The sequence below is a fragment of the Micromys minutus genome (assembly GCF_963924665.1).
Source record: "Micromys minutus genome assembly, chromosome: 19".
Classification (NCBI taxonomy): domain Eukaryota; kingdom Metazoa; phylum Chordata; class Mammalia; order Rodentia; family Muridae; genus Micromys; species Micromys minutus.
In genome coordinates, this window is record NC_137954.1 from 31,769,627 (window position 1) to 31,790,857 (window position 21,231).

Genomic DNA, 21,231 nt, shown 5'->3' on the forward strand with positions numbered 1-21,231 from the left:
CAACTTTGTATGCCTTACCCTGGGCTCCTTTTAACCTGGTCATATCACCTTCCCAGCCCTGTCCACCCTGCTTCCCACAGGGGCACCGTGAAGAGACTTGGGAGAGAAAAGGATGAAGAATGGAATCAAATTGCCTCCCAAGGCCTTTCTCTATGCTTTGCCCCGTGATCCTTTTCAAAATTGAGTTCATTCTCCTCTTTTACCTAGTGCCATTGCCAGCCGGGAGGATTAAGGAGTTTGATAAAGTGCCCACAAAAGGGAGAAACAGAATTGAATTAGGAGCAATCTCCAGCTTCTTACTCTCAGAGCAAAATAGAAAGTGGGATCTCCTTGGCTGGCGCTAATTGAAAAGTGGTTTCCTTTTCTAAAAGAAGCTTTAGAAAGAAAGCCTTAGGATTCCAGTTATGTGGGCCGGACTTCGGCTGGACCTGGGCATCCAGGTGAGGGTGTTAAGAGCACCGCTGCCTGCCCAGGACAGTAGAGCAGCCATGTTTGGGATATGTCTGAGCTCTGGATTAATACTGACTCCCTGTGCAGGCAGTGAAGCCTCTCCACCAGAGGCCTTGCCACCTGCAGGGACAGGGTGTCAAGCAGTTAGTTGACACTGCCCTCTGGGCTCTACCAGCCTCTGGGATGTCTCTCCATCTGCTTTATAAATGTTTGTCCTCAAACCTTTTCTGAGTACCATAATTCTTTTCCTGTATTCACGAGGGAGTTGCGGTATACTTTCTCAGATACGCTAAAAAACAGTTGTGGCTGTTGACAGGTACCTGCCTCCAGCAGACTGTAATCTGCTGAGAGTTGTACATGCCCTGTCCATGATAAAGACCTTGGAGGGTCTTTAAGAACTTGGAATTTTAGGCACCTATTCCATATCCCTTCCAGTGTACTACAACCTATGCAGTCCTTCCTTAGCTTCTAAATATAAAGTTAAAATATAAATATGTAGAACAGAAACATATATAACCATCTGTGTAACTGAGTTCTAAGTTGTTAAGATAGTACTTTTCATAGTCACTTAATTGAATACTCTCATTTTTCATAATTTCTTTACTTTGGAGTCAACAAATTATTGTAGTTCTCAAGCATTTTCCCAGCCCTTTCAAACACCCATAGTCCCCCAGCACTGTTTCTGCAGATGGAAAGGGAGGAGAAAGGCCAGGCACATGCTTAAGAAATAGTTGTTGAATGACCAAGTGCCTGAGGGAAGGGATAAAGAATTAACAGAAACAAGCAAATAGCTGGAGCATGAAGTCCAGCACTGATACATATCAAAAGATCCAGCTTCTAGTTTGCTTTACTTTACAGTTATGGGGAAGCTAAAAAGACATTCTGCAGACTATGTGTTCCAAATACAGTGAGGAGAGCCCTGGTATGTGCCTGTAATCCTAGCACTCAGGAGGCTGAGGCAGGAGGATTGAAAGTTTCCCACTAGTCTGTTCTATACAAAGAGACACTCTGAACAGCAGTGGTGTTTCTGTGTTTCTTTTCATTGTTCTCTCTCTAGCCACTGTCTTCTATACAACAGCTAAGACAGACAGACTGCAGGATGCTGGAGAGCGCTTGTTTATACAACACAACAGCTACCTTTAAGTCAATCAGCTTTCTGCTTCTTTGCTTCAGTTTACTCTGATTTACCTTATGTTTGTGGAATAAATGTGACTCTTAGTAATATTTGAATGTTCAAATAAGTTTCTTGACAGAATCAAAAAGGTACTTTTTGTCTGTTTCTCTGAAGAATTTAAAATTCTAGGTTTTTCACAGAACATGACATCTTATTGAAAAACCCAAAAGAAGAATCTATGTGGCCTTTCTTCAGAGCTATGGGATTTGAACATGATGGAAGGGAAGGGAAAAGGCCCATTTTTGGAAGATGGATACAAAGAGACTAGATATGAGGAAGGAAGGGAAGCAAAGATGCTGTAAGTGGAAGAGCCTTTCTTTCCCTCCTCAGTGTCATTTCACCCCTTAAAGCAGGCCGTAGAAGGACACTGACGGCCAAATGGAGCATCTGTGGTGGCTAAACTCAAAGCCTGCAGAACTGCTTCATGGTCCAAAGTTTTGGGTAAAGGTAGGAGAGGACACTTTCTCTCCCTTCACAAAAATTCTTTGGTAATTTGTATCTCTTTAGTGTGGTACTACACAAATAAGACAGACTTGTTCCCTGAAGAAGAATGGATGGTCTCTCTGGTCTCACTCCTGTTATGTGTGTTGTCTGTCACTGACTGTAATATTACATAGCACATAAATGTGTGTGTGTGTGTGTGTGTGTGTGTGTGTGAGTCCATAAAATGATCCTCAGATGACCTGTTCATAAACTCATCTAGACCATTTAATTAGGGACAGGCATCCCATAGTGTACTCTCCCCCAGGGAGAGAATGAGATTTTTCTGGAATCACTTGGAGGCAGCAATCACTCTAGAGCATCACTGAGGTGTTTTCGTGTGCTGGAGGCGCTGGTGGCCATTGTGGGTGAGTGGCAAAGGGGAGGCCTGGCTCCAGAGGGTGGTGACATTGTTCCTAGTTCTCTCTGTACTCTGCCTTCTCCTCTGCTTTGACATTAACTGTCTCCCATCTGACGATTAATGCTTAGTTATTAAGCTCGAAGCTCCAGCATCTCAGGAGTGTTTCATAGACTGGTTCTAGGACATATCCTGTCATGCTCACTCTTCGTGCCTAACCCCCATCAGCAGGGACTTTGTGTTGTCCAAGTTGTTTTCTTGCAGAGATTTTCCTTCTTGCAAAGGCCAGGTCTTTGGTTGGCACTCATTTTTACTATATAAATGAGCAACACCCCAGTGGGAAGAGCTCTGACCTGCTTCTCTCACTGGCAGAACTGGTTCATCATACTACCTTCAGAATCTCTCTGAGCTGGGGTGGATAACTATAGATCCAGTGAGTAGTCATATTCCATCCTAAGCCTGTGGCTTTGCCTTTTTATCCAACTAGATGTCCACTCCTAAGAATTCCCATTCAACCTGTGGCAGAAGGGCCAGTGTACTTGAAGCAACAGAAGGGTCTGGAGCCCTGGTATGCCTCACAGAACTTTCTAAAGTCCACTTTCCTACCCAGATTCACAGCCTCAAGGCATGGCCAGTGTATTTTTAGTCCATGGATACTTTGCACACAGTACTGACTGCATGGATTTAAGTAATTAGAATTCTGAGCCTCCCAAACACTGTATTTGCAGCTGTAAGCATACTTTTCCATCAATTAACGAACTGAATTTTGGTCTAGGATTACCTAGGCCTTTTGCTTGTGTGAGTCAGAGGATGAGAAGTCAGTAAAGAACTTGTTTGGTGGAAGGTTAACTGCTTCCCTCTGCACTTTTGAGCTTCTGTAATCTGACCTTACCCAAGCAAGACTGCATTGACCATCTTAGCAACCCCTTCTCTTGAATCCTGGCTGAGAGGTGGGCACCAGACTCAGGAAGCTGGTTTCACTTCAAACACTTTCAGAGTTAGTTCTTCACTTTAGCATCTGTCAGACGAAGGTGACCCTGAGTTGCCCCTCTGGTTCAGTGAGCTCCAAAAGCTGTACATGCATCTAATAGCATCATAGATTTGGAAGGTGTTCTCTTCATGAAGTGTGATTGGAGCATCCTTCATCATCTCTCAGATCCCGTTTCTTACCTCATCTGTATCTCCTGGTTATACTTAAACCTAGAGGCGCCCTCCCCCACCCCTGATGGTAGGTCCCAGACAGGGAAAAATGAGCATGCCTACTCAGTGTTGATCCAGCACAAGCTAGCTTGAGCCACTTTGACATGCAGCAGCATTAAAGGAGCAGTGTCCAGTACTGAGACCATTTTAATAAATTATCAAGAGTTATGACCCTTGACCACCTCATACTCCCTTCTGCCTTTCCCTTTCCTTGTGTGCTGTACTGGACACTGATGAGGTCTCTGGACTTCATTACTCCTTCCGACTTAATTTATTCTACAAATCCATTTGTCTAAGAGGGAAAGCACCACCAGCTGGATTCACACATTGGGTCATTGTCTCATTTGGAAGGGAAGGGAGTAGGAAGAAGTATCCACTCGTGCCTAGGTGTAGCACTACCAGTGAAAGGACAAAGTAGGCCCATCACAAGTGTCTAGCATGTAGGCCCCGGGTCCTGGGATATGAATCCTCAACCATGGTTCTGCTGTTATGACTCTACCCCACACCGAGGCTTCATCTAGTGTGCTGCCTTTCCTCTTAAAGATCCATCTCTTTGTCTAAGACACATCAAATAAGGTCGCAGTGGGAGGCCTGGTGCTTGATACAAGACATGGGGTCCTGGAACCACCAGGTTGTGGCAAGTCTGGCTCCTGGCTCTTTGTGGTTCTAAAGTTGTGTATCTTTTATTCAGAAGGAAGTAGCTGAACTATAGGGGTCAAGGACTGTCACTGGGACTTACATCTCTGGTGTCTAGACTCTGTCTGCAGCTGACTCTCTGCACTCACTGAGATCTTGGTTTCGTGGTTGCCTCTACCTCCTCCTCTGTAAACAAGAATGGAAGTGTGCTTGCTCCATTCCTCAGCTGTACCTATCCCAAGTGTCCAAAATAACTGCCTGGAATTCATGACAGTGTTGTTTTCAGATGCTTATAATCCCCAAGAGTCCCCTTCTGTCTTTTATAATAAAATGGATCTGCTGTAGGTGTTTTGTGTTGGAAAGGCTAGCCAGGCTCACAGCATGTTGGTTACAGAACAGTGCATTATGTGTAATTTGTAACCTGCCCCAGGAGCAATGGTGACCCTTGAGACATTGCCCTAGCCCTACAGCATAATTAACAAGATCAAATATATATAAAGAGCTACTCCCCAATCAGGCCAAGATGCTGCTCGAGCATTCATTGCTAGACTCTTGAGGTTTAACAGCCCGTGAATTAGTACTGGGAACCACCCCATTGTTCTGAAGTTTTACATCTTGCCTTTAAAGTTAACCATTGGGGGTTTTTTGCTGTTTTTTTGTTTGTTTGGTTTTGGTTTTTTTGTTTTGTTTTGTTTTGTTTCTTGCCGAGTTCTTCTAATAACACCACTGTAAACATAAGGGCTTTGCATTTTAGAATAAATTTGAACAATGTGGTTTTAAAAGAGTTCACCACATCAAAGCCGGGCTGTTTGGGCATGTTTTACAAATTCTTTTCTCTATAGTATTTAAAGCTACAAATGACTCATAGGCTCACATTCCATTTAGATCAGACATGTTGGCAGAGCTCCTCACTGGGGCTTTACTGCCCTTAGTCTTTGTACCCTAAGAGAGTTATCTTGAAAACAGGTGTGGGCCTTTAGCCAAGTCAAATGCCCTTACTGGCTGTCTTCAGATCCAAAAAAAAAAAAAAAAAGGCTTGGAAATTGTTGCACTTGCAAAAAAAAATAAAAAAATAAAAAAATAAAATTTGTTCTTGTTTTCTTGTGCTTTCTTTCATGAAGAAAGGTCTCACTATGTTTACCTGACTGGCAGAACTTGGTTACATAGTCTAGACTCTATCTGCCTCTCAACTACAGTTATTAAAGGTGTACACCACCTTCTTGTTTTCTTTTTAGCTCAGATATTCTCTGTATCAATTTACTTTCTCTTCTCCATGCACCCTCTTAGCTTTCCACTTTTTAGTTACATTTTGCTGGTTAGAGTGGGGGAAGTTCAGGGCAAAGGAGCCTTGTGCTCTTGGTTTGAAAGCAACAGAACAGTGGGCTGAAACCTGACAATGCATGAGGACTGTGAGACCACATGTGAAAGTCACAGGCTTTGCTGGGGGTGGCATGGGAGGATGCTGAGGTAGAGGCTGTATCAAGGGTGTGAAAGACCTTGGCTTGTGTAACTGGATGAATAGTGGAGGGGTGTGTGTATGTGTGTGTGTGTGTGTGTGTTCGTGTGTGAGAGAGAGAGACAGACAGACAGACAGAAATGACTTGACGAACAAAGCAAGCTAGCCATGCAGCTGGAACAGACTAGCAAGAGGGTGAGGGCTTAGCCAAACTCTCAGCTCTTAGGAAACCTGTGTTCCCTTTCTGGAAGCCAGCTCCCTTGCCCTGAAAGTCTATGTTTATGGTCTCCTGGATCACACTCTCAGAATCCCCTTTCCACGGCAGGATCATGATGTAGACCAGGCTGGCCTGAGGCTTGCTGTGTAGCCAAGTCTGACCTTTAACCTGTTTCCCCTGGGGTTAAGCTTGTACCATCCCACCTCACAAACTTTATCAAATCTTCGTATTTTTCCTTGAAATGGTAGAGAGGCCTCCCAGTACTAGCCTTTTATAGGACCAAAACACACGAACTAAAATGCTTAGAGAGTAATTTCCCTTCCCTTGATCTACTCCTTGAGCTGTCCATGGTGAGTCTAATTCCAGCATCTTAAGGACTGTTTTTTCCTCTTCTGTTCATAATAAACACTGTACTTTTCTGAAATAATGAGTAAGTTTAGGAGTAACTCACTTGCATTGTTTGCTATCAAGTCTCAATAATACAGAGCATCTCAAAATCATTTTTGAGATTAATTCTCACCAGTCTGAAGCAATTAGAAGCAGGCTATTTAAAGAGCATATAAATGTCCCTCAGAAACCCTGGGGAGCATTTGTTTGTTGAAGGTGCTATGCTTTAGTCCCAGGGCAGCCTCTTCTTATGTATGTTAATGCAAGGATGCATGCATGCAGACACAAGTACATGCAAGAACTTGCATGCATGCATAGAGATGCACATAGATACACAAGGTCAGAATTCTGGGTAGAAATGGGTTTATCAGACCTAGAAGACCACACAGAAAGTGGGAATTAGACTCAGGGTTACGTTCAATGCCATCACACACAGAAACATATGCTTCTTCTAGGATAGTTTATCACATCATAGAATTGGCTTTAGCCATCAGAGTTCTGGGCTGCCTGACCCACACAGAATGGCAGAGCTCTAGGGATCAAGGACTAAGGCTTCTGCTTGTTTGTGTATTTCAGAAGGCCTCTCAGGCTATTTATCTCACAGATTATCCACTTGGGTAGGAAACAGGGTTGGGCCGTCCTTGCCTTCCAAGTTATCTGCCAGGTCTTACTACTCCAGAGCTGTGAACATCACACTTCCTCCACAGTGCCTCCTTTGGCTGGCTTTTAGCTTCCTGACCTCCTGCCGTCTTTGCTTTTCTTTCTTTGCTGCAAAGAATGAAACCATAAGATGGAAGCTGCTTTCTTTCTTTCTTTCTTTCTTCCTTCCTTCCTTTCTTTCTTTCCTTTCCTTCCTTCCTTCCTTCCTTCCTTCCTTCCTTCCTTCCTTCCTTCCTTCCTTTCTTTCTTTCTTTCTTTCTTTCTTTCTTTCTTTCTTTTTCCTGTGCATCTACCCTGGGCTGTCCTTCCTTAGAGCTGATGGCTCAGCCCTGTGATTGACTGTCACTGGCTTTCCAGGACTCCACCTGAAAGAGATGGATGCCTAGAGGGCTTTCAGCTTTAATGATGGAGTTGAACAGCAACCATGCTTTCCTGTTCCAGTAAGACTGTCAGGGACAATTTCCCAGGTCAGGGGTTATCTCCATAATTATGCATTGATGTCAATACATCTGGACATGCAGTTATGCACTGCCCAGATTTGTGACCTTTGAAAAATGTATACTGTGAATATTTAAGGCTTTTAAGAACATACGCATATGTATTCATTAATGCCTGTTTGTGGATAATGCTCCTGTGTACAAGTGGTACTCAAACACTCACAAAGCCTCACACAGATACACATAAATTAAATTCAGTTTTAACAAAAGAAATGCCCAGATTAGTATATCATACCTGTGTGTGTACTGAATACCTGAGTAGTTTAATACATTGGTGGATCTAAACTATGACTACGGAATTTATAATATGACTGTGGTGTTACAGGGTACCGAAAAGTATGAGGTGCAGCTTGGTGGAAGGAAGTAGGTCACCAGGGTGTGTCTTTGATAATTATGTCCTGACCTGGTCCCTTCCTGTTTTGCTTTATTCTCCTTCCTGTCCATCAGAAAGAAAGGTCCTCTGCCTCATATTCATGTTGCTACCATGTTCTACCCAAGCATGTGGTGCCAAGCACCCCTGCACTGAACTCCAAAGCTCTGAGCAAAATGAATTCTTCCTCCCTTAAATGGTTTCTGTTGGTATTGCTGTGACACCATGAGGACAGTAACGGGTACAGGTTAGAGCAGACGTGTGCACCGGTTAGCCATCACTGCTGCAATTAGGCTTAAATCCTTCACTATTACCGTCTGTACAGCCTTTAGTCTTGACAGTCACCACAAACTGCATAAATTCATCTTTCTGACTTAGAGTTAGGGTTGTGAGGGGGCTACAGACTGGAGCAGTCAGCATAAGGCAAGTGCACATGAAAAATGAATTCTGACCTTGGAACTGATGAGAAATGCCCACATCTATGTCCTCTTTCCCAGTGCCTTGTTAGTCTTTCCTCAAGAAGAGCTGTGATATGGCACGGAAGCTGCTATATGCTAGCAAATAACCCACAGACCATCTAGACAGTAAACAACTCCCTAATATTCGGCACAGCATCTTCTGTAGAGCCCATCTGTTTCAAAATGACCCTTATTCTGCTTACGATGCGGAATGCGTTGCTGACTGGAATGTGTCCTAGTTTTCATCTGCAGACACTGCGTTGTAGGCCTCTGCCTCCACCTGCTGGCAAATGCAAGTGCTGAGACATACCAATTGGATATTTCCAGCAGAAAGATGTTTGGTCTCAATGGCTAGTGTACATCACATTTGTAGCCATCCAGGAGTGCAATAAAAATCAAGTGCCTGGGCTTACTGACAGCCCCACCAAACCTAAATCCATTTCTTAACTAGGTTCCCTGGTGAGTCACATGCTGAGAGCAGTAAGGAGTCACCACACTGGGACATCAGAGATGGAGCCCAGTGAAGGCTGCAAGTGACTCCACCCCTTGCTGCTTAGCCCTTCACCTGCATAGCTAGATGACAAGTCTCCTGAAATGCCCAGTTTCTCTACTTTCAGCTTATCCAGGGGACTTGTAGAGGCAAAGGTCAAAGCTACATCCTCTTGGAGCTCAAATGAAGTTTTTCAAGTGAGCTTGGAGATCCAGTTCAGCATTCATAGGTGTTTGCTGCTTGCAGACACCAGAATTCAATTCCTGGCACGCATGTTGGGCAGTGCACACCTAGCCTCTTCAGACATCTGCACATATGTGCAAAATACACACAGGCATCATACATACACACAAATAAAACATGAAATCTTAAAGAAAATGTACAGTGGAGAATTGTACTTGTCACAACAGTCTTTCCAGTTAGCCTCATCAGTGATCCATTCTGTCAGTGACTTGTCCTTGGTGTGTGCAAAGAGTGTGCTCTATTTCTGTGCCGCCCCCCCCCCCCTTTGTCAAAGCTTGGAAGAGGCCAGCCATCAAGCAAACCTAACTGAGGAATTTCTATTGGCTGTCTAGCCAGGCAGTCAAAGTTATAGGGAAAAAAAAAAATGACTAAGAAACTCCCCACAAACCAAGAAACTAAGTGGACTGTAATCCCTTGGATTGGTCCATGGAACAAAAACTTAGGAAAATTGGCAGAATCCAAATGGAGTCTGGAATTGAGTTCTTGGTAATATTTTGATGGTTGTTTCCTAGTATTGACAAATTATCTTAATAATAAAAGGCATTAACGTCACAAGAATTGAATTTTGTATTATCTTTGGCATTTTATAAATATACAAATATTCCAATAAAAACGTACAGTAATTGTAAACGCTTACAGAGTATTAGAGCAAGGCACTGAATGAGGCCAACTGAGTTGGAAGACACTGCCAAAGAGCACAACATAGTGGTTTCATGTCCAGCTACCAAAAGTCAGAACCAAACACCACCCTCCAGAGAGGCTACCCAGGCTGCAGGCAGTAGACAGGGCAAATCTGTGCTATCCAGGGGGATCTGCCAACCCTGAAGACTCACTGGAAACCAGTAATGGGCACTTGAGCCTCAGTGTGGAAGTATCACAAGGCTAGGCTAGGCCTCTCAGTTACACATGAGGAGACTGAGGTCTAGAGAGAAGTGACTTGTCTGAGCTCCTGTGAGAGAGTCATGGCAAGCCCATGCTGTGCCTAAGACCATCTAGCTTTGTTCAGAACTATTGCATGACAGATGTTTTTGAATGGCTAGGTTCTCAACTTGAGTCTGCCTCCACTGGCCAACTGTTTGCTGTTTGTTGGAAAGTCCTGTGCCTAGGGCCAGGACTGCTAACACCACCACCACCACCATGCTTTGAAGATGAAGGACATAGCAGGTACTGAGCAGCAGCAGGGCCCAGCTTCATTTTGTCTCAGAAGGACCTAATGCTATTAAATTTTTTATCTCAGTTCACGATACTCTAGATTACACACCCGCCCCTGCCCTCCCCAGCTATCCTCTCCCTTGCTAAATAGTGAAACTAATACTTCCTTGGTTGGATACAACCCCAAGACCAAAGAGCAAGAGGTTAGTATGAAACCAGGCCCTGAGACCACTAGAACTTCACTCCCTGCCCCCATCCATCACACAGGAAACCTACCTTCAAGAAAACCAGCTCTAGGCAAACAGTGGCAAGTTCCTGTTCCTTCCAGGCAAATGTCAGAATAAACAGGGGCCTTGGATACCCGAGAAGTCTGGACCAGGCATCAGGGAACTCTTAGAGGCCTCTAGGATGTGAGCAGAAGCAACCTGGCTAACAGTGGAGAGCAGCCATACACCTGTGCTGCCTTTGTCTGCAATGGACCCATCTGACCATCATGAGAGGCCAGGACTGCAGCCACCCACAACCCCACAGCATCTGAGAGGGGTGGGCTTCATTCAGTATGCTAAAGGCTTTCATCCTCCTAGCATTGAGTGGGCGTGCTTCTTATGTTTTCCTCCTCTGAGACCCACAGCACAAAGTTGACTTCTGTATTTTACCTTCAACTTTCTATATTTCATTGTTACTTTTAGCCTCACACCCATGTCTCAAGATGGGTGTCCGTTTCTGTCTCCATAGCCCCTGTGTACTAGGCACTCAAAGCGAAGGACACAATGGCTTCTGTCCTTGGGGAGGGAGCCTATGGCTAGTATTCTAGGAGATTGTAGGGATTTGTCCAATGGATGTCCCTAAGTGATTTCCAGTAATTACAAACAAAAAGTCCAAAGAGACCGGAGGCAGGCAGTCTCTTTGAGCCTTCAAATTGGATAAGCAGAGAAACCTCCAGTTTACTAACAAAAAGCACTCTGTTATAGATCGAGGAAATGTTAGAAGACCTAAAACCTTTAAAAAACATTCTCATAGTTTTTAACAACCCTTCACAGTAAACCACTAAGAGGACAAAAAGTTGAAGAGATTTAAGACAGAGTTTCTAAACATTTTTACCTTGTACATTTTATATTAAAGTCTTTTAGCCATTCATTTAAAGTACATCTCTCTTGTAGTGAGTTCTTGTGAGAATGGAACTCCGTTGTTCAGCTTTCAGTCAGCGGCTTCCTTCCTGTCTCTGTAGGATAAACTACCAACACTGACTGGGGGTAGTTGTGCCTCAATCTTTCTCAAAGGGGATATTCACTTCTGAAGGCACATTCAGGAGTCCTAAATAAAACCTGGCATTTGTGGGGAATTTTAGAAGGACAGAAGGCAGACAGTTCCCAATGTTTTCACACAGGTCCAGTACCTTGGTCACCAATAAGACAATGACATCCTCCGATTTAGATCGTGGTGTCAACTGAGGGCCTAGCACATCCATGCCTGTGGCACCAAGAGGAAAGGGGTCTTGAGCCTTGTGTTGTTGGTCAGTTACCTAAAGTCCTACTGTCTCAGTTCCTCACCTATAAAAAGATGTAGGACTGAGACCACGCAGAACAGTGTGGAAGGAAGACTTTCACAAATGTAAAGTTAAGAATGAAGCTCCTCAGACGGGCTTTTATGAATTCCTTCGTGGGTGGTGTGGGTAAAAATGGACCCATGTGTTAGAAATTAGCACAGAAATAGGAGGCAGGGGAGAAGGCGGGGGTAAGCTAGAAGAAAGGTAGGGAGGTGAAGACTCCTAGGCAACCATAGGCTTTAAAGGAAAGAACATGGCTGTAAGGACCCAAGGATAAAGAATTTAGAGTATTTTAAACTTGATAAAACAAGAAAGGAAGACACACGAGCTTCTGGGAGGAAGGGATGGGAGCTTCTGAGTTCTGGACATTTGTATTTCTACCTATGTGTTTAGTTCCACATACTCAGTTCATAAAAGTTGATCTAAGTCATACACTCCCCAAAGGAGGATGTTAATACTTAGGTGGGCATGTAGCAGAGTTAAACTATATGCTGAATCTTTATAACAGAATAAATAAATGTCATGCACCTGACAGTTTAATTACTCAGTAGCTTCCTTGTCTGTTGATCCCAAGCCACCTGTTCCTAATGGCCACCGCATCAACCATCTGATGGGAAGAGAACCAGGTAACAGTAGAGCGGTGCCGTTCTCCACCCTAGCCTGTTCACACTGGCATCCCAGGTGTTAGTCCAGGTTTGCGGTTGGCTGGCTTGATTGGTTGGTTGTCAGAATGGAAATCAGTGTTGAAGTGACTGCCTGTTACCCTTCTTTCAAGCCCCCTGAAACGTCCATTTGTGTGAAAGTCACGTGGCTTCAGGTGGACTCCAGGCCATCTTGACAGAGATCCATAATATGACAATATGACCCCAAAAGTAAAGTTACACCTAAGCACCCACCCCTCTTCTTCAGAGACCATCTTTCTAAACTATTGTGGCAAGGATGAGGAGGGGCTTCTTCCAGACCTTTCTGGTCTTTTTAAGCCAATGGCTTAGCAACTGAGCTTTCAGGAGCCTTTGCAATTCTAATAAAGTAACATTCTTGAAAGAGAGCACAGAGACCATGCTGCTGCCCCCGTTCCTCAGCAGATATACCAGACCACTAGCAGTTTATTTAGTTTCTATTCCCCCCCCCCCTTTTCCTGTCCAGCCCTCTAATTTAAGGAAAGGATTTGATCGCATCCCATGACATCATGGCAGTTTAATCGAATGGTGTGAGTGCTTGGCTCATGTGCAGATCTATGCATGCCCGCAAACTAAACATCCCTATTCACACTAGTGGTGAATGGTAGGGAAGTGGCCGTTAACTCTTGGCCTTCTTTAGCAATTCTTACCTGGAGAAAATTGCTTGCCTTCCTTTAGCAATAAAATATCCAGGTTACTGCATTATACATAAGGGTAGAAAACCTGAAAATTTTCCATCAAGAACCACAAATCAATAAATGGTATGACCTCACTACTGGTGCTGTAATCGAGCTAAGTTGTCTTAAACTGAGCATCGTTCTGGGGGCCCTTTGAAGCATGCCTACTATTTCTTTGAGTTAGACTGGGGTCTGACCTCCATTTGCAGGGACATGGGGTGATCTCATAAATACTGATATTCTTGCCATGCTCTTCAGAGCAGGGCCATTTCATTCAGGCCGGTAAATGGTCAATGTGATGTTTAACTAAATGGAAGAAAGGTCTGTCCTTTCCCAACAGCCCAAAGGCTCCTCCATGCCCAGTAAAGTGTGTTAATTACCTTTTGCTATTCATTTCTTAGAAAGCAAGGTTTTAGTAGCTAACAACTCCATGCATCTACAAATCACTGCTAAAAGCATCTGCAAACATAACTGGACTCTTAAGCCAGGGATGGACAGATGGCTCAGCAGTTAGAGAGCTGGCTGCTTGTCCAAAGGACCCAGGTTCAATTCCCAATACCCACATGGCAGCGTACAACTGTCTGTAACTAGTCCAGAGAATCTAGGCACAGGCATGCATGCCACTGGACATCGATGAACATAAGGAAAAGTTAACATTTTTAAAAATATTTTGAAGTTAACTAATCTTGAGATTTCCTTTTGTACATATCTTATGGCTTTAGATCTCTTTAAACACAGACATCCAATGTGATCCCTGGCGGCACTGGGGATGTAACAGGAGGTTATCACATGCTGCTAAGTGATAAATATGCACCATCCATTCCTCTGAACAGTCTCATGGGGAGACACCCTCACCATCCCATTTCATAAACTAGGAAACTAAGACCAACATAAGAGAAGCTATGAAGACATGTAGCTATAAATCACCACTTGTCGATCAACCTTCCTGATGCTGTGACTCTTGAACGCAGCTCCTCATGGTGCAGTGGCCCTCATCCATACAATGACTTTGTTACTACTTCATAACTGTGCTTTTGCTACTGTTATGAATTGTAATATAAATATCTGATATGCAGGATATCTGATATGCAATTCATGACCCTGTTAGTCAGCAGTTCCCCTCACACAAGAACCAGCCAGGACCTGCTTCATGAAGTGTCTTATATGGGTCATGTCCATGAATCCCAGACAGACCCAGGCAGCCATCACTGAATCCCCACTAACATGTTAACATATGAAGCCGGCCCAAGCCCTGTGCTGTATACCTAAGAAATGTGAGCTTATATGAGAGACTGAGATGCTTTGAAGATCCTGAACAGAGAGAACAGTAATAGATGATACAGGTGGGTGGAAGACACAGAGATGTGCTTAAAAACCAATGCAGAGGAAGGAACAGAGTGGACTGGAGCCCTGTCCCTGGCACCGTGCTGACCCACAGTGCACACACAGCAAGAAGCACAAAGATGACTGACTGACACCTGACTTAAGAATTCCTCTCAGAATATCAGAGATTTATTTATATTTGAAAACTGCTTAAAAAGTAACTAGGATCAAGAGTAGAGTAGTGTTTGGATCCTGAAACAAACAACTCAGATTCCTGTTACTAGAAACTGAGTTTGAAGGATTTTTAAAAATAAAAATACACAGAACACGAGGCCTGAGTTGGTATTGTGGTGCTGACAGAAACTGTAGTGCCGTGGAGTTCTTATGGAAGCAAACTACTTGGGTTTGCATTGGAATTCAGTGAAACATGAAGTGATAGTTTAGACCTGTGTCTTAGCTAAGGCTCTTGAGAGTGGTGGGCTTAGACTGGACTTCCTTGGTCTTCTGTGTTCACATAGCAGGGAGTCCACATATTTATGAAGAGAAGCAGGTCAGACATGGCGAGAAGGCATGGTGTTTAACTTGTTCAGCGGTTCAGAAGTGATGGCAGTTGGGTAGGTTGTAAGAGGTCAGAAAGCCTTGGCTCCAGGATGGTTCCCTTCTGTACTGGCCAAGTGACCTGAGCTGTCTTGCTAACATGTCAGTGTCTTTTAATTGGCCCATCTGTGGAACTAGTATGACAAGATTGGGAACAAAAGCTGAGTGAAACAGGAGCCCTTGAGAGGGCTCTATAAATGGAGTGACTTCATACCACTGAGTGGTTAGGGATGGGAGTCCTCTGTTCAGCATGTGGCACTTCTTCTGATGGCTAAGCCTTGGTTATCCTTGAATGCCCTGCAAATGGATCTAGAGAAAGGGGAGGGAGGAGAGAAGAGAGGAGAGGAAAGAAGGGGAGGGGAGGGGAGGGGAGGGGAGGGAAGAGGAGGGGAGGGGGGAAGAAGAGGAGAGGGGAGAGGAGGGGAGAGGGGAGAGGAGGGGAAAGGAGGGGAGAACACTGGACCTGTGGAGCCTCACCCTCTGCCCCCTAACTCTTTGTTCTTCTTTCCATCATGAGAACATTAGTCCTCCAAAAGGCAATTGTGGATCCTCCCATAGAAATACAACAGAGAACACTGGTTTCCTTGACGAGTCTGGGGACTTTCCACTTGCACTGGTCTGTGGCCTGGTGACAGCTTTGCCACATTGAAGCTGCTCGTTCTAATTGAGTCCTTGCCCATCTGCAGTGGATATTGGTTGGCCTGTGTTCATAAGTGCAATTAAGAATTCCTTGTTAAAAAGCAGCCATAAACAGCAAAGTAGGGTTTGGATCCGATTACATGAAGCAGTTTTAAGCAATAAACTTGTGTTGATTTGATTCATGTATTTGCCATTTCAAAAAAACGCACCATTTTGAACAAGGACAAATTCCTTTATTAAGATGGCAAAACCGTATCCTGTGAAACTTTAAATCTTGAAGATTCATAAGCTGTTGATGGTAAAGTTCTTAAGTGTATTTATTCTCTGTCATCTGTGATCTAGGTTAAGACAGTGACATATGTTTTGCTGTACTAAACAGCCACGAAGTATTGGTTTATTATCAGGGATGAGTATGGGGTACGTGACCTTTCCTGTTCAGTTTGGTTATTCAAGTCAAGAAGTCAGACTCAGGCTTTTGAGGCCATGTCTAGTCAACAGGAGAGGACCATTAAAAGTAAACATTGGGATCCCTGGGACAGACATAAAATCATTCAAGTGTCTTGACTTCCTTTCGTGAATTTCTCTTTGACAACAAAATTCCAATCATGGATTTAATTGACTCTTCAACCCCTGACTTCAGAAATCAGTTTCTCCAGTTTCTTTAATACCTCACCATAGTTGTGATAACCACCTACTTTGTCAGTATGAACATAAATGAGATGTCTTTGGAAAAACCCATTTGTGGAGAATGAGCAAGGATTGATTGCCTGCCCACTTGCTTTCGTTCAGAGGAAACAGTTGTCCTTCTCGCCTTGCCATCTGGACAGTGAGTCCAGAGCCTTTGCTCCCTGAATCAGTCATGTCAGCCTTGAGGTGTGATGGGTGACGTCACTATTACAGCCCTCTGGAAGTCATAAGCAAGTGCTACGAAGACCCTGTTTGTTTGACAGCAGCTATGTACTCAAGAGCTTCTGTCCTTGGTAGGAGGGAGTAGACGTTCACAGAGGTGCCAACACTATCTGGCAGAACGTGGCAACTATGGAATGAGGACAATTAACAGAATGGCTGACTGCTAAGAAGTTGGTATTAGGGGAGGACTTCAGAGCTGACCAGGTGTTGAAAGAAGAAATGAGACTTTGGTGATGAGAGAAAGATTCGTAGCCAGTTAGAATGGTTCGAAGATCCAGGATTAGAGTGGTATGACACTTTGGTGGCACCTACTTGCCTATGTCCAACAGAGGGTATGAAAGTTCCTCCATGAAGTTTAAGACCAAGGAGCATGTATGTCTTTTTTCAAAGCATGCATCCACATACCAACTGACATGCTTATACTCTCAGAACCTGTATTCTGAGTATGTCTACAGGCTGAAGAGCTTCCCTCTCGGTCATGTAACCTGTAACTATTGTGCTTGGAGTGTGTGTGTCAGCTAGCAGAGTGTGTGTGTTGGGGTTGGAGTGGGAGACATGGGATACAATGAGTTGATGGAGGCTAATAGCTTGAGATACTGTGTTACACTGCCACTGAGTCAGTTAACTCTGCCCCTGGTCTCCATTGTGTGTGCCACCCTTCACCTCCAAAGAGGCAGGACTCACGTGTCTCAGCCAGGTGTGCTTCTGATGCCCAGCCTGGCAGTAGCAGTTTACAGGGAGGGAAGGGGAGGCCAGCAGCATAGTTAGGAGTAGGTTATGGAAGTTAGTTGAGTTGGGCATAAAAATGAAAGCAGCCCCTGAGACACACAGAAGGTTAAGTGATGGAGATCATAGAGCACACTGGAACAACTAAGTCAGCATAGACTGAGTCTCAAGAAACTGAGGCTGAGACAAATGAAGTTCATGGACTGAACCACACTAAAAATGTTTACTCTGTGTCATTAGTATTGACAGCTAAAGTTGAAATACGTTTGTTATATGCCTTTTTAATGTTGAAATAAAGATGGCACCAAAACAGCTGGTTTTCTCCTCTTGGTATCCTACACAGTGCCTTGGAAATGTCAGAACGATGGATAGGCAATGTGTGATTTCCCTGTTTGCTTTTTCACTGCAGGAAATACCAGAAATGGCCCAATGATGTATGGGTTCCGGCTCACACCAGAAGAAGAAATGAGGAGACAGCGTCTTCACAGATTTGATGGCCATTGATATGTTACCATGCAGGGGAAGTGTTCCAGCTGTGTGATTGGAGCCCATTCACTTTAACCCCCAATCCCCTAATTGGTTTTAAACAAAAGAAGAGCACACCGTTATTGTTGCAGATCACTCAAGTCTGCCATGAACAGGTTCTCCCATGAACAGGTTCTCTGTGGCCCCTGTGTGCCCAGACACACAAGCCCAGCTGACACGTCTGGAAACCAGACTTGTCCCATGAAGCCCACAGCTTTCCCAGGGTGGCCTGTCTAGCCCTGTGATCTTTTTAAACCAAAGTCACTTCTTCAGTTGGGACCAATATCTCTCCTTCCCCTCAAGACTCAGTGGCACATCCACACTTCAGTGAAGACTGGGCCTTAAGAGGAAGTGGGTTATTTATTTCACCAGGTGAGTGGATCAGCCCTCCATCTGCCTGGCATGCCAAGTGCTAGGCTTAGCAGGAGGGGCAGTACCAGCCCCGTGGTCCTTCCAGCATATTTCCAAGATGAGGCAGGAAGAGGGTATAGGTACCTTCCCAGGATGTTACATTCTCTTTCATGCAGGCCTCTCGGAGTGCTCAGGCTGCTAAGTCTGCCTGATGTTCACAACACTGCCTTATGCCACATGTAGAACATCTGACTTGGGGAGAACAAGAAAGATCTAAGGTAGGGAAAAACCTACTCGCTCATTAGATATCATGTGGCACCAGCAGTTTGGATTCAGAGCCACCCCTCCAGGAGCAGTCGGGAGATGAGACTTGCTTAACTGCTCCGCAGAGTGACAGCAGGTGCCACACACACAGCAAAGTTGGGGTGTTGAATGGGGTTCGCACAGGGAATCCCCTTTGCAACAAGTATTTTTTTTTCTTCATAAAAGTGCCTTCTCTCTGGCCACCATGGATGCAGTTTATCATAAACAAGTGTCTAAAAAATGCCCCAGGGAAGTGCTGTGTTTTATACACACATTGTCCAAGTCACTTAAGGCATTTCTGTTTCTTATATTCTGAGAATAAAAAGGCAAACACAGGGGTGTGGCCACTGCCTCCCAGTCAGGGAGTGTTTAGTTCAAAGGGAGTTAGGAACAACAAATGGTGCTCCAACTTCAACTCACCCTTATGTGTAGTTTCCAATGAGAAAAGGTATAGACGGGCTTTCCTATGCCCAACGCAAACACCTAGGAAAGAATACTAACTTGTAATGCCGAGTAGCTTTGGCTGTGGGCACATAGGACCCAGCTTTATATTCTATTTTTTAAAATATGTGCGAGAGTGTCTGTTGCTTTCAGAAGATTAATTTACAAAAGAAATCAAGAGACATGTGGCCAGTAAAACAACCTTTAAGCTAAGTACTCTCTGTCCATTAAGGAAAATCATAGGCTGGGCTTGGTGGCACACATTTCTAATCCCAGCCATCAGAATTCAGGGGAAGGAGGATCTCTGAGTTCAAAGCCAGCTTGGTTTATATACGGAGGTCTAAGCCATCCAGAATGCACACACACCCTTATATACCAAAACCCTGTCTCAAAGAAAGAGTGGGGAAAAGAAGGGGGAAGAAGAAAGAAGATGAAGGAAGAAAAAAAGTTCACAGTATATAAAGTACAAACAAATGCTCAGCTTTAAAAGGAGCTGGTGCCTAAGGCTGACATTTCTGAGGCTACTAACGCCTCAGTTTCCATTGTATGCATTTGACCATCTGGTACACACCAGCTTTGCAGCTCCACGTCTAGTTGTTAATACAGATCCACCTGGAATGTCTTTAACACATGCATATGAATGGGCTAAGCAAACCCATGGAGTGTAGGAGCATTTGGACAGGCTATCCTGACAGTGGTGCCTGAGCACCTTAGTGTAATTTGTATTTGGTGGAAAGTCGTGAGCAATTGCTATTATAAACTAGGCCTGTGAGCCTGGCACCTCTAAACACATTTATAATATAATGGTCAAGGTAAATGATTCCTGACTCTCAAGCTACATATTTGCCTTCCATACCACAATGAATAATAACCTTTGCCCTACTTGCCACCTTTGGGTAGCACCTGGAAATTCTGCCCCAACATTCTTATGTCACTATTCTTATTTGTGCATACCTACACCAAATCATGTCTGTGTGTGATGTGGCTCTGCATTATCCTAGAACCTAGACTTCCCAGTCTCCGTCCCGCCACACTCGGAAGGCTCAGTAACTGTTATTTTATCAAGCTTGAGCTCAGTAACAGTACCTGGCTGCTTTGCTTGACTTGTTGGACAAAGACACTGAAATCCCAATTTTGGACGGTGTGGTTATTGTATGCACTTTTTCTTTATGGATTGGAATGTCACCAAATATTTATTACAGATGCAGGAAAAGTCGTTTTAGGGATAAGTGAAAACCACATGTCTTCAGAATCAAGATGGTCTGGAAATGATAATAATTGTGTTGTTAATAATTAGGTCATGGGCTTACTGTTTTCTGGGTCTGGAATTTTTTGCTTTGTTTGTCGTTACATTTTTGTTTGTGTTTGCCCTGTCCACAATAAAGAATGCTCAAAGTCATGTCAACAAACTGGAAGTGATCTAAGAAAGAGTAGCAGAAACTAATTGCTTCCAAAAGGGAATAAACACTAAGCTGATTTTAAATGTGGCTCTTTACTAGCAGTCTTCCAACTGTCTTTCCTGTCCTGTTCCCACAGTTTCGTGTGGTCAGCCAACCTAACAGATCTCTTCATTCAGAATGCTTTCCTGGTTCTCAAGAAGACTAGTTAAAATTGATGACTTGCCGTGTGTTGCCTATGATTTGCAAAGTTGCTCATAAGAATGTCTGCTTCTGAGGCTGGAACTAAAGTCGTAAGTGGCTGACTAGACTTAGTCGTATCTGGCCAGAGGAGTTGGCTATGGAGTGACAGAGGTGACCCCTCCCATAGAGTAGATCTCTCTTAGGAGTCAGTGTTCAGAAAAGAAGTCCATTCGGTTACTTGTAAGTATATCGTTCATTCTATTCCTTCCAGTGGATCACTCAGAAATTTTCTAACCTAATTCCAGCTGCCCCAACTCTTTTTTATCTTCTGCAGTATTTTAGATTCATAAACTCTAAGCTTCGAAGGACCTTGAAGTCTTTCGATTCATTGCTTTGCTCAATACTTAAAATACCTCTTCGCTCAACTCCCAACTCCTGGTGCCAGCTGGGCTTCCAGAACCCATTTTAGCAATACCACTCATCATCCTGGATATCTTTTATTGTTTGTCTGTTGACAAATGGTAAAGGTCAGAGCCATTAACCTCAACAACTGGGCTCCCAGCCACCCTGGCCTTCATCCCGTTCATTCTTCACAGCCCTCTCACACTGGTCTTACCATCCAGGCTGTGAATGCTTCTGACGCCATGGTCTCTTCAGTGTTGTGTAAGGAGCAGCGTCTCCTCTCCTTCAGCCCTCTCTGTCCTCC

General features: G+C 44.1%; 1 protein-coding gene across 1 annotated transcript in view; it reads left to right on the top strand.

Moving 5' to 3' along the window:
* Window positions 1–20,344, top strand: part of RHBDD1 (rhomboid domain containing 1) — a 113,729-nt gene extending 93,385 nt beyond the window's left edge. Inside the window, exon 7 of the mRNA XM_080932761.1 lies at window positions 17,735–20,344. Coding sequence (XP_080788887.1) covers window positions 17,735–17,829 — 95 coding nt within the window. The 3' untranslated portion in view covers window positions 17,830–20,344. The remainder of the gene's footprint in view (window positions 1–17,734) is intronic.
* Window positions 20,345–21,231: the final 887 nt, after the last annotated feature.